A 14,718-nucleotide genomic window follows, 5' to 3' on the forward strand; every position below is an offset into this window, starting at 1 on the left:
GTAATAGTTAACAGATATAATATTTTACCGATTTAGGTAAGGGATCACAACGCCAAAAATGGTACCATCAGGTGGCATTCCATCAGAAGGCAGAAACGAGAATGGATCAAGTTTGCTGCAGCCTGTCGAGAAGGTGAAGACAACTCAAAGAGAAACCCAATTGCCAAAGTAAGTGAGAACCCAGAGCATGAGTCTGAACAGCACAATGGAGAGAACACAGTTCTGGAAGAATCCGGTTTTTCTGTGCTTTGAGAACACATAGCACTGGAAAGTTATGGCCTATAATTCATTCAAATTATAAAAACCAAAATTCCTATAGGGATAAACTAAGAAAGTTGGGTACTTGGATAGAGCTCTTCATGTTGCTTCATCTCATAAGCAAAAGTGATGCACATGAACATTTGTTAGACGAGCCTCCAAAAAGACCATGATTAACAGGATTCAACGTGCCCAAAGTACGTGCTCTTTCAGCTGCATAACCTACAAGAAATTGATTCCTATTTGCCCGTATTTATAAACATCCAGAGCTTGCCTCATTTGTAACCTCAATTTCCTCTCATTTTCCCTATCTTCTTTCTTCATACACAAACGCACAAACTCAGGACCCTACTCCCTACATTCACACAGATTCACACCCACAGACATATAGACACACACAGACACAAAAACAACCATTTGTAGAGATACACTGGGCAACTTTCTTGTAAAATTTGCTTATATTCTTAAAGCATTTACATTGAAGAAAAAAGACAGAATTTAAATCTTTATTTAACCCTTTTAGTGGGTACTTTCTTTCTTCTTCCCACTTTCTAAATTACAAGTTTCAAATAGGCTGCCACTATAAAATCTATTTCAATATTCTTCTAAAATTATCTAGTTTTAAAATTATTTTTAAATTAAAGGACAATATTATGTAATAACTGCATTATGAAACTGTTTAAGAAGGATAGCTCTAGACAAAGAGCTAGCATAGAGTCCAAAATTAATAGTAAAATAAAACTGTCAATGTTTAATGGTTATGACATCTATGAACAATGTATATAAAGATTTCTTAGGGTGACATCTGTTTCATTATTATTTGGTAGACATAGAAATGGAATTATCTTATTACATTGCTATTTATCATTAAAAATCCAATACTGATCATGTATCTACTGTTCCAATTACATTTCCCTGTTTTTAATAACTCCTAGGTGATGTCATAGACAGCACATTCAACATTTCTTGGGGAAGACAGTTGTCATCTGGCATGCAGAAGTTCACGTAATGATCCTTGTAACATCTTTGCCTGTGTCTTTATACAGATTCATTCAGATTGTGCTGCAAACCAACCAGTGACATACCGCATCTCGGGAGTGGGAATTGACCAGCCACCTTATGGAATCTTCATTATTAACCAAAAAACTGGTGAAATCAATATAACATCCATTGTTGATCGTGAAGTCACCCCCTTTTTCATTGTAAGTGGACTTTATGTCAATATCTATATGCAGATAGAAATTATTCTTGGAAAAATCATAGACCATAGCAGATTTAATTTCAAAAGTCTCAATACTGGGCCTTTTGAGATCTTTCTTAATTCATTACCCCAATAGATGAGGAAATATTAATAGAGAAATATTTCCCTTATGTGTTAGCAAAAATGTTAGTTTATATCAGCTCCATAACAAATTCAAATCTTTGTTTGGAAGGATAAATATTTAGCTTTTACTTGATCTTCAAAAGAGAAAAATCAGTGGAAATTGATACTTCCTTTTTCCATTAGTTAACTTATTTACTTTGTATCAGAATCAGAGTTTTCTCTCACAGTCCCCACTTCCCCCATGTTCCCCTACTGGTCTCCTTTTAAGTCCACTGCCAAGGGATGAATCTGGAGCTCCTGCAGTCCAATTGTTCCACAAGAACATAATTCATTATATTCAGGCTCTTCTGGGATCTAAATGGACTTCAGAAACTCACTCATCCTTACCTGGCCTTGTCTCTCTCTGATATCCCTTCTAGAAACTGTCACACAACTTCAGTAGCCTCTCTTCTAACATGCGACCTCAGCTCTATTTAAGAAACTAACCCCAAAGAGAGCCACCTATCCTGACAACTCCTATACATACACATAGCACTCTCTCTTCTGGCTGAGAAACGTTCATCACTGAGTTTAAAAGCAGGATCAACTTTCTGCTTTCCTAGAGCTATCCCATGACATGTTGGCCACCCAGCTGTTACTTATCAATGGAAGAGCCTTATTCTCTGACTTATCTATTTCATTTTGTTCTCCTTATCGATTGTCTGCCTCCATTTCCATTGATCACATGATTGACAATTTTCATTAAAAGTATAAAATAAATTAAAACAAACTTTGCACTGATCTTGTAGTCTCTTCTATTAAAATCAAAGGTCCAAGGATGAAACTTGGGGATTAAGCATTTGCTGACTACATGAAAAGACATTGGTTTGATTCCCAGTCCTGAAAAAGGATCATATTCCAAGTTACCTTTAAATACCCCTTACTTTTTGCTGCCTTCATTTGCACTGCTTGTCTATATCCCTAGAATTACTTTAACCATTAGCCTCCTAGTCCAAATCTGTATTCTTAACCTCTTCCCATGTGGTGCCTCCCAACAAGTTCACCAAGTCAGCAAATTAGTCGAATTTGGGACACAACTTGGTGTGGTCACTCAGACCTCTGTGAAATAATACACATTATGTGTCTTCACAATGGAAGCTGTAATGGTAAAATAAATAGCTACATAGCTACCCCCATCACTTAAGAATGCCATTTATTTTTTCAAAGTGCTCCTCTGAGTCTCACTGACACTCTTTTCCTTGATTTCAATCATAGACTATGCAATATTCCTTTTATCTAACATACCAACCTGTTTTGAAAACTTGCATTTATGCTCTTGTTTGCCTTTTCTTCTTGATGGTATGTGTTGCTTGTGTCAATATTTTAGTGGGAAATAATAATGATACTATGTTTTTCCTTAAGCCTGAGGTACCAAGGGAAGGCCTCCATTCTATAAAAGTTACAAACACATGCCTTGCCACAGATCTTTTCTTTCCTGTCTAGATCTACTGCCGAGCACTGAATGCACAAGGTCAAGACTTGGAGAATCCACTGGAGCTTAGAGTCAGAGTGATGGACATAAACGACAACCCTCCTGTGTTTTCAATGACTACATTTCTAGGACAAATAGAAGAAAACTCTAATGCAAGTGAGTCATGTGCACTATTCAAGAACCAATGAGTTGATGACTAAATAGCTGTTGCTAGCCAACAGGGCTGAGCTATAGCAAGTGTACTGGCTATTTTTGTGTCAACTTGACACAGCTGGAGTTATCACAGAGAAAGGAGCTTCAGTTGAGGAAATGCCTCCATGAGATCCAACTGTAAGGCATTTTCTCAATTAGTGATCAAGGGGGAAAGGCCCCTCTTGTGGGTGGGACCATCCCTGGGCTGGTAGTCTTGGTTCTATAAGAGAGTAGGCTGAGTAAGCCAGGGGAGGCAAGCCAGTAAAGAACATCCCTCCATGGCCTCTGTATCAGCTCCTGCTCCCTGACCTGTTTGAGTTCCAGTCCTGACTTCCTTTGGTGATGAACAGCAGCATGGAAGTGTAAGCCAAATAAACCCTTTCCTCCCCAACTTGCTTCTTGGTCATGATGTTTGTGCAGGAATAGAAACCCTGACTAAGACAGCAAGGTAAACAGCAGCTGGGAGAAACTGTAGAAAGCATCCAGAACCAACAACTCAGGGAATAGTTGCAGTGTCAGCAACCCCACTCATATGTGTTATCAAAATTATCACTTTAAATTTTTTTATACAGACATAAGAAATTGACCTCTTTATGGGAGTACATTATTCAATACAACACATAGTAACCAAACAAGGATCAAGAGAATTCCCCTGTCATTAACTAGTAAGCCCTGAAAATTCTATATTCTTCTTCTACATCATTTCAAAATATATCATAGACTGATACTCTGTTCTGCTGAAGAAGAACTCAAAGAACTCATGAATTGTAACTTTGATCAACGCTACACAAACCAAGCCAGACAAAGAAAGACAAATATCATCTGTTCTTACTCCTTTCCAAGGCACACTTGCAGAGGGATGGGGTGAATAGTATGCAGTAGAAACTGGGGAGAATATAAGTACTAGAAACAGAACAAAGTTGACTATTTTAAGTCACTCAAAGATATCCAATCCAAATAATGTGTTTTGATGCTTAGAGCTTTTATCTTTTTTTATTGGATATTTTCTTCATTTACATTTCAAATGATTTCCCCTTTCCAGATCTCACCTCCAGAAAAAGCCCAATCCCATCCCCCCTCCCAATGACTCTATGAGGATACTTCCCTACCCACACAGCCACTCCTGTCTTCCCATCCTGGCATTCCCCTACACTGGGGCTTCAAACCAACTTAGGCCCAAGGGCTTAGAGCTTCTCTTAGCCACAAATGAATGCCAAGGAATCTTTGCTTCACCTTCATTCAAGCTATAAAAAATTGTAGTCATCCCTCTTTATCTGGTTTGGTTCTAGAACCTGTAAAGATAAAGTGATCTATGAAGTTCATATCTTTTTACAAATGATGTCTTGTTTGCATAAACTCACATACATCTCTTCACAGATTTTTAATTATTTCTAGAGGTAATAATGTCCAATATAATGAAAATGTCCTATAAATATTTATTATCCCATAGCTCATGACATGAAAAAGTCTTTAACTATTCAATCAGATGTAATGTTCTTTGAATCTTTCCCCATTTTTTATGGGCTGAATTGTGGGCATGAAACCTATAGCCCCAGAGGGCCAATTGCAATGGCTCTCTTTGCTCAAGTTACTGCTTTTTACATTGGAAAACTGTTATAAATGTAATTCCATATGGTTCACCATAAATACAGGAAGCATATCTCTCAAATGTTTCTAACTGGTGGCACTAAAAGTATATTCCACTGTAGCTTTTTTTTTAAGGACTATAATAATCTCAGAGTAGAGTTGAAGCCTGGTGGCTTCCTGTACATAAAACTTTAATTACCAAACATTCACTAACCTAAGTGAGACAGTGCATACCATTGAAGATTGTTTAAAAGATGTGAAGCTAAGAGGAAGAGGTGAGAGAAGAGAAGAGATAAAGAAGATAACACAGGGTAAAGAAGCAAAAATAGAAGGGATGGAATGTCCTGTATGACTAGAAAATTATGTCAGAAACAATTTACAGAGTAGAACACCATTCCAGGTGATAAATTAAAGTCAACAGCTTTCCATGACCACGAATGTCATTCATGAAAACTATATACTAGATTACAAGAGAAGATAAGGACAGGGCAGTGTGTGTGGTCAAATAAACATTTCCTACATGCCCCTAGTTAGACAACACCTACTAAGAGTCAATTCCAATCCAAATAACAATGGTACTTATTAAATGCTCAAGATGAAGAATAATGTTTATTTAAAGTGCATTACTGAGTATAAACATCAGTAAACATTCTCATTTGCTATTAAATTCTCATGTGAACTTTATAAATATGGTATTATTCCCATTCTCATTTATAACTGTGGAAAGTAAGGACAAGATCTTATGGCTAAAAATAAGGTTGAATAGAACAGTTGAAAAAAAACATTATTCATGTTTAAATGCTATTTAACTTAACCATAAGCATCTTGTTTAAAACAAGTTATGTTAGAAAAATAAATATTCAGAACAACAGACTTCCTTTTACCCTTCTGGAATGTCTAGGCACCTCTTTAACCATGGTCTTCTTGTTAGACCAATAGTAGAGAAAGGAGCTATTACATTGGTATATTGGTGTTGTACAAAGAGAAGAAAGTTAAATGCACACTGTGTGGACACAGAGCACATATAGGACTGCAATAATGTTCATTGTCCAATTCTGCCAACTGCCCTTGATTTCTAGACACACTGGTAATGAAACTCAATGCTACCGATGCTGATGAGCCAAATAACTTGAACTCAATGATAGCCTTCAAGATCATAAGACAGGAGCCTTCTGACTCACCAATGTTCATCATCAACAGGAAAACTGGAGAAATCAGAACAATGAATAACTTTCTAGACAGAGAGGTAATCCTTCATCTTCTCATGGATTTTTATTCAAAGGAACTGGCTCTAAAGTAATGGTACTTAAGAGAAAGAGAAACTAAATGAATGTGTTCAAACACTTTATGCGTGGTCCTTTGCATGCTAGAGCGTTCTTGTGAAAGTCAGAGGACGTCTAAGAGTTGTATGTCTCCTTGTGTCAAGGGGATGTCTCTCAAGCTGTCAGGTTTATGGTGAGTGCGTTTAACTGCTAAGCCATCTCGCATGCCTTATTTATACTAAAAAAAAAATAATTTAAAACATTTTTACAAACAATATATTTTGATCATATTCTTTCCCCTCTTCCAACTCCTCCCAGATCTTCCTCATCTTCCTTTCCACCCAACTTCATTCTCTCTCCCTGCCTCCCCCATTTTCATCCAAAATTAATCGAAGATCAAAGCAAACTCACAAAAAGATAAAAACTATTAAAATAAAATTCACACACACACACACACAAATATGAGTCAGGTTAATGTAATTACTTCTGGACAAGGGCCCTGCATTGGACTGTGACTGATACGTGACATCCCACTGGAGAAAGCAGTTTTCTCTTTTCCAGCAGGAATCATTTGCAAATCATGATTAGGGGTGGGACTTTGTGTTCACTCCTCCACAGGGCTGGGATTTTGTCTCATTTGAACCTACACAGGTCTGTGGATGTTTTTAGGTTACTAAAATTTCTTCATTGAATTGTTTGGAAAACACCTTTAGAGAAAAAGGTTATTTAGCGTTTTCCTTTTCTCTAAGATTATTTTACATAGTCCAAAAATATATATTACCATCAAAATAATTTTAGCAGTAAAGTTCTCTAAGAAAGGGAGTTAGAAATGAAGGCCCTTCACAATCACTGAGGATTCTGAGGACCATGAAGAGAAGTACAGAAGTTATATTCATAAATGGTAATTGTTATGTTTATGCACAAGTCTAAGGATGCTTCCATAGCTTTTACCAACTTCTAAAAGTGGAGTCACCACCGAATAGAATCAAAGTAGAAACATCATCAGTGACTCCATCCCTGCTTTCCACCTTCCACTAGGCACCTCTGTATTGTCGTAAATACTCAGTGGCTTATGGCTCATAGCATGTATCTTTAATGAACCATATCTGTCTCCTCTTAAATGTTGTGGCCTGTCTCACCCTTTATACCCTTCTCCTCTCTCTGGGCACACAATGAATAAGAAATGAAGTCTTGAACAAAACTGTTGCGTCTTTGAGAGCATGCTGGGTAAGCATCATTGGAAATGGATGCCACAAAATCCATACTGAGTGATGTGAGATCTGTGGATTTTCACCTTCAGTTAGTTTGTCTTCTATGGTGGATTTATGTACCTGTNGAGCCAGTGTCTACATCTAGTGTATGATTGCCTGTAATGTGTCTTTTTCAGCAATATAGCCAGTATTCCCTTGTGGTGAGAGGCTCAGACCGTGATGGTGGAGCAGATGGCTTGTATGCAGAGAGCGAGTGCAGCATCACCATCCTCGATGTCAATGACAACATCCCATACTTGGAGCAGTCATCTGTAAGCAGTCCTTCTTAAGGATTAGATTCCATGACTCTACATTCCTTACATACCAGTTCTTATAGGAACTCATTCAGTTTTCAGGTGCACCTGCTGTATTTGCTATCGACAACACCAGAGTAGACACACACTTTGTCTTCCATTGCTTTCACAGTGGGAAAAGTGGATTTGAACAAAGTATGCAATTATAAGCAGGGATGTTGTTTCTGAATGGTTAACCATGAACATGATAGAGACAATCTGGTACATGATCTCTCCTATGCTTTGCTGATACTTTGCCTCTTATTCCAGTATGACATCACAATTGAAGAAAACGCACTTCACTCCCAGCTAGTGCAGATCAGAGTCATTGATTTGGATGAAGAATTCTCAGACAACTGGAAGGCAATCATTTTCTTTATCTCTGGAAATGAGGGAAATTGGTTTGAAATAGAAATGAATGAAAGAACAAATGTAGGAACTCTGAAGGTGGTCAAGGTATGGTATAATTACCCTAAATCATTTGTTTTGCTGGTCTTTTCTATTTCACAACATCAAGTTAAAATGATATTAGCATTTTATAAATGAGTCTAGGAAATACCAAAATTTACTGTTCTTTAAAATTATGAAAAGTAAAAACAAACTTTCATATGAATGCATTGCTTTTATAATCTCAGGAAAACAAGAATTCAATATTTGAGACTATTTTTATCAATGCAATTCTTTCCAAACATCAGGTTTGGGGAAAGCATGTCTATATAAAAGGATTTCAAAAAACAAAGTATGATTAACCTTTAAAGTTAAGGTTTTATTTATATTAATGTAAAGAATTACATCATCATTTTAATTGCATTTAATTGCATTTTAATAAAGCTAGCTAAACCTTTAATGTATCTGATACACAGTCTGGTATAAAGAGAGCTACTGTGTCAGAAACATGAAATGTTATCAGCTAATATAAATTGTCTTTGCACTGAAAATATTAATGAAATCATATGTGGAATTTAAGCAATTAACTGTTTGGTGAGCAATTAGAACTCTTGTCCCAAAAAGCTTCCAACCCTTTCAACAAAAGATGACAATTAGATTTTAGACAAAAGAGTACAATTAGATTTTCCCCCTTACTCTGCTTACATGTGACCTTGAACTTAGTTCCCAGCAAGTAAGACTGGACTGGGTAATCACGTGGATTTGTGTTCAACTACATAACTGAAACAAGAACATACTAAATGACTTTGAGTATTCTCAAAAGACTTCTGTGTCCTCAAAACTGTTTTCTTACAGTATGACTAATTATCTCTGTGTGTTCTAGCCCCTAGATTATGAAGCCGTGAAGAATCTACAACTTAGTATTGGTGTTCGAAATGTAGCTGAATTCCACCAGTCAATTCTTTCTCAATACAGACTCACAGCAACTATGGTCACTGTGACTGTGTTAAATGTCATCGAGGGCTCTGTGTTCCGTCCAGGTTCAAAGACATTTGTAGTAGACAGTAGAATGGAAGCAAATCACAGAGTGGGAGACTTTGTAGCTACAGACCTGGACACAGGTCGAGCTTCCACAAATGTTAGGTAAGAATGGCATTTTCCAACTAAAATGTTAACCTTAGGGGATGATGAGAAGGGAGAGGGAAAGAATGAAAGCAAGAACTGTTAGGGGGAAGGAAGGGAGCCAGTCAGGAGGATGGGAAGCATGAGGTGGGTGGGAGGGAAGGAGAATGAGCNAGCACAAAGTGGATTTGACAAAGTGTGTTTTCAGACACTTTATGAAAAGACAAAAGACACCCATAATTTTGTATACTAACCTTACAAACATAATATTAGAACTTCTTGATTTGAAAGACAGCTTTAATTTCTATTATTTCTTTTAAATACAGATATGAAATGGGAAATAACCCAGAGAACCTGCTGGTTGTTGACTCAAGAACAGGCATAATAACGTTAAGAAACAGAGTTACTATGGAACAATACCAAAGGCTTAATNNGNNATATNAAGGAACAGTGCTATCAATAGATGGTAAGAAATCAATTTCANTTCTAGAGGAAGCCAGGAATAAATATTCTAAAATAATTTAAACTGTTATTATTTTAATTATCCTCTTTTCAGGCTCCCTGTGGATAGAAGGATAAGGGGCAATATGGGAAAGGATTAGAAANGGTATAGAGGAGGCAGGGAATAGAGGAGGTGGGGGCTGTGATTGGAATACAAGTAAATTTGAAAAGCTCCTTTTCAATAGAACTTGTCCTGCTGAACTGAGCACTGTATACTCAAACTGTCCTGTCCCATCATTTACTGCCTACTGGGTCCTAGAGGAGCCACCGCGCCCATTTACAACCCAGTCTTCTGCAAAATGGGAAAATACAATATATGCTGATAATGCCTTAAAAACAAAGAAAAGACAATAGTAAGACATGCAAAGCAGCATGAACGTCATTGAATGCCCTGTAAGGACAGATAACCAGACTTTGAATTATGTCTGTTCACATCTCCAGAGGTTTCATTTCCTCTATTCACCAAGTATGAACTGAGTCTTAACTAAATAAATGCTAGCCATTATGCCAGACTCTAAGGCTCTGTCAGTGAAAGGAACACTCATATCTATAGAAAAGCACGAAGCAAACTCAGTTCGTTTCCTTATTCCTATCTGATAATCCCACTGATAATCTTTGGGAAAGCACTAAATATAAAAGGCTGAACAGAGATGCTAACACCTGTGTTATTACCAGTTACTATTGAAAGCAGTATCAGCAGGTAACTAAGGAAGGAAACTATAGTCCATGTGATGTAAAATCATGTACCCACCATAAACTACGTGAATTAAAGNTGTGCCAAGGCATGAAAAAGTGCATACAATTTAAAGTAAAATCTCAAAACCCATTTGAGGTAGGATGAACCATAAGATCATACCAATGTCTCATAAAAACAGGCAACATGGGCCGTATCACTAAGGACAACTGATACTGAAGGAATCTAGAAGGTTGTCCCTTAGGTATTGTTACTANGGGATAGCTTCGGGTTTTGTTTCACATCTTTCTGTATTTTGAATTTTTGAACCTAGATAAAATATCTAAGTGGCAACACTATTAACTATACAGTAAACATTTTTGCCAGTAATAATTTTAAGGTTAATTAACTGAGTAGAAGGTCTAAGAAGATAGATGAATTGGTGAAACAATTGCTTTCCAAGGATGAGAGTTTCCAGAACCCCCACAAGCGGCTGGCCATGGGGGACACTTGTAATCTGTTAATTGCTAGACTGTGTGTGGGCAGTAGTTTCTTCCACTGTCAACCTTGTTACAGATTCCCTTCAGAGGACCTGCACGGGGACAATCGTCATTGAACTTAGTGGCACTGGCTGGGTATCAGGTTCAGATGGTGATGGCAGTTCCAGTGGCAGTGGTGGTAATCGTGACCCAGTGACTAATGGATATCAAAGCACTTCCACTGTGGGCCCGCAACGTGTCACAGGATCAGGGGGAGTCACCTTAAGTGGTGGAGGCAGCGGAGTTAACAACACTCCCGGTAGGCAAAATCCCTTAGAGGAACCGGAACCGGAGCCCTTTGACATCACAGAAGACAACGTTCACCTCGGTCCTGCAGGCATCGGGCTGCTCATCATGGGGTTCCTAGTCTTAGGATGTAAGTGTTTCAATCCTACTTTTGACATGTGTCTCTCAAACAATATGGCAAAAGAAAGCAAACAGTCTATGTGTTCAGCTTAACAGTATGTGTCTGCAAACATTGCCTAACCAGTTGTTCCAAGTTTTGCTAATTGTTCTTGTTTACCTCACAGCACCGCTAGGTGAGGAGAGGTCCCACAAGTGAAGGCTATGGCACATCTGGGGCCACTACAGAAGCCTTAGTCATGGACAGAAAGACAAACATAGAGTCCAAGACATGTTCCTGGTGGAATTTAATGTTGCCCTAAATTATGACAGAAACTCAAGTGGAAAGTGGGGAGTACCTTGGTGCCTACACACTGTTACTAAGTTAATATGAACAATGACAATTGCAGCTAAGCATGGTGGCACACACCTACCATCTCAGCAGTTGGGAGGTTTCCTTTTTCAAATGTAGACTCATAAAATATTGGTAGTAAAGCAAGTTTCAAATACTTAATCAATTAACCACAAAATGTACATTGAAAGAACTCACATACAAAATTTTAAAATATTTTTCTACCTTCATTTCTCTCTGCTTAAATATATTCATTTTTATTTTTATGTGTCTAAGTGGTTTTGCCTACATGAATGTGAACATAAGCATGTGAATGTGGGCCTGGTCCACAAACTCCTTGCAACTGAAGCTGTGGATTGTTGTGAGTCACAGTGCAGATGCTGAGAACAGAATCTTAACCCTGTGACAGCACTTCACCACTCCACCAGCCCCTCCTCGTTGGTCTCTTAACAAGTGACTAGATACTACTTCACTAGGTTTTCTCTGACTTTAAGTAACCCACCTTTTGAAGCATTTCCTCAGCATACATCCATATAAACCACAAAGAAATATGAACACACTGAGAACATAGTCTAAAGTGGAGCACTTTCTCTAGAATGGAAAATACACTTCAAAAAATGAATGTTCTGTGTTAAATAACAGGAACTCCCCCATATTGGCTCATAACAAATAGAAATCAGAACCAGGAAATGTCCTATGAGAAAAATCATGAGTTTGAAATGGATTTTTCTCATCAAAATAAACCCAATCAAGAACGATGCAAGAGTACTAGCAAACTTGAGGAGCCCAGCGTGGGCTACGTGGAGCAGAGATGCTCCTCTACACTTTGTACTCAGGTCTATGCTTTATTAAAGCAAACTAAACACCAAAGAGTGATGACGATTGCTAGAAAGAACAGCTAGATTTCATTTTCACTTTCCCTAATATCAATGTCTATTATCAGACAGTGTGGCTAAAGAAGGCTTTCAATGTTGTATACAAGTCTTTGGGTCAATAACTTTACATTTAGTTTCTTTGCTCTATCTTACAGATTTCCCCCAAAAAGCAAAGCTAGTTGGGGATTTTTGGGTTTTGTTGTTGTTGTTGTTGTTGTTGTTGTTGTTGTTGTTGTTTTCCTTCTCTTATCTCTGTCTTCCCTCCTCTCTGCATTAACTTTTCCTTCAATTATTTACACATTCTTATTTCCTCTTTTCTTTCAGAATTATCTGGCCAGATTCTATTAAAATCTCAAACAGATTAGAAAGAAAAGACATTGCTAAAGTGTGATAATCTTTATATAAGGATTGTCTAAAGACAGATGTCTCTGTAGCAGAAAATAACGTTCCTAAGAATAACTGATAATTGAATGAGATTTTCCCTTAAAATACAGGAAGACAAATTTATGCAAACAAAAGTAAATGCAGGCAGGAAGGATCAGAACTGATGCCTGCCTTCAGTTTTCTTTAGTCTCTGCTGTTTCCTGGGTGATGATAGGGAAAAGAATCACCTATCTTTGTTGGGTTTTTTTTTATTCTTTATTTACATTTCAAATATTATCCCCTTTCCTAACTACCCCCTATCTCCACCCAACTCATTCCCCAGCCCACCCCCTCCGATTCCTGATGCTGGCATCCCCCTATACTGGGGCATAGAGCCTTCACAGGATCAAGGGCCTCTCCTCCCATTGAGGACCAATTAGGCCACCCTCTGCTACATATATAGCTAGAGCCACAAGTTCCACCATGTGTTTTCTTTGATTGATGGTTTAGTTCCAAGGAGCTCTGGAGGTACTGGTTAGTTCATATTGATGTTCCTTCTATGGGACTTCAGACTTCTTCAACTCCCTGGGTATTTTCTATGGCGCCTTCATTGGGGACCGAGTGCTCCATCCAATGGATGACTATGAGCATCCGTGTCTGTATTTGCCAGGCACTGGCAGAGCCTCTAAGGAGAGAGGTATATCATGCTCCTGTCAGCAAGCACTTGTTGGCATCCACAACAATATCTGAGTTTGGTGATTGTATATGGGGCAGATCCCCAGGTGGGGCAGTCTCTGGATGGTCATTCCTTCAGTGTCTCCTATACACTTTGTCTCTATAATTCCTTCAATGGGTACTTTGTTCCACATTCTAAGAAGGAACAAAGTATCCACACTTTGGTCTTCCTTCTTCTTGAGTTTCATGTGTTTTCCAAATTGTATCTTGGGTATTCTAAATTTCTGGACTAATATCCACTTATCAGTGAGTACATATCATGTGTGTTCTTTTGTGATTGGGTTACATCACTCAGGATGATAGCCTCTAGATCCATCCATTTGCCTAAGAATTTCATAAATTCATTGTTTTTCATAGCTGAGTAGTACTCCATTGTGTAAATGTACCACATTTTCTGTATCCATTCTTCTGTTAAAGGAAATCTGAGTTCTTTCCAGCTTCTGGCTATTATAAATAAGGCTGCTATGAACATAGTGGAGCATATGTCCTTATTACAAGTTGGAGCATCTTCTAAGAATATGCCCAGGAGAGGTATTGCTGGATCTTCCAGTAGTACTATGTTCAGTTTTCTGAGGAACCACCAGACTGATTTCCAGAGTGGTTGTACCAGCTTGCAATGCCACCAGCAATGGAGGAGTGTTCCTCTTTCTCCACATCCTCATCCGCATCTGCTGTCACCTGATTTTCTGATCTTAGCCATTCTGACTGGTGTGAGGTGAAATCTCAGGGTTGTTTTGATTTGCATTTTCCTGATGATTAAGGATGTTGAACATTTTTTTCAGGTGCTTCTCCAACATATGTATTCCTCAGTTGAGACTGTTTTGTTTAGTTCTATACCCCATTTCTCTCTTTTTTGTTTTTTAAGATTTATTTATCATTATATATAAGTACACTGTAGCTGTCTTCAGATGTGCCAGAAGAGGGCATCAGATCTCATTACAGGTGGTTGCAAGCCACCATGTGGTTGCTGGGATTTGAACTCATGACCTTTGGAAGAGCAGTCAGTGCTCTTACCCACTGAGCCATTTCTCCAACCCCTATACCCCATTTCTTAATAGGGTTATTTGATTTTCTGGAGTCCAGCTTCTTGAGTTCTTTATATATATATATATTGGATATTATATATATACATATATATATGTATGTAGATATATATATATTTATATATATATATATATATATATATATATAT

At 37.9% G+C, this 14,718-nt stretch overlaps 1 protein-coding gene across 1 annotated transcript in view; it reads left to right on the forward strand.

The window, feature by feature from the left end:
* Window positions 1-14,718, forward strand: part of LOC110284806 (desmoglein-1-beta) — a 36,376-nt gene that overhangs the window by 14,810 nt on the left and 6,848 nt on the right. The window contains exons 4-11 of the mRNA XM_021150715.1: window positions 1,305-1,460; window positions 3,065-3,209; window positions 5,912-6,078; window positions 7,482-7,616; window positions 7,908-8,093; window positions 8,908-9,167; window positions 9,473-9,612; window positions 10,897-11,235. Of these exons, the coding sequence (XP_021006374.1) occupies window positions 1,305-1,460; window positions 3,065-3,209; window positions 5,912-6,078; window positions 7,482-7,616; window positions 7,908-8,093; window positions 8,908-9,167; window positions 9,473-9,612; window positions 10,897-11,235 (1,528 nt within the window). The remainder of the gene's footprint in view (window positions 1-1,304; window positions 1,461-3,064; window positions 3,210-5,911; window positions 6,079-7,481; window positions 7,617-7,907; window positions 8,094-8,907; window positions 9,168-9,472; window positions 9,613-10,896; window positions 11,236-14,718) is intronic.

This window comes from Mus caroli, chromosome 18 (genome assembly GCF_900094665.2).
Source record: "Mus caroli chromosome 18, CAROLI_EIJ_v1.1, whole genome shotgun sequence".
NCBI lineage: Eukaryota > Metazoa > Chordata > Mammalia > Rodentia > Muridae > Mus > Mus caroli.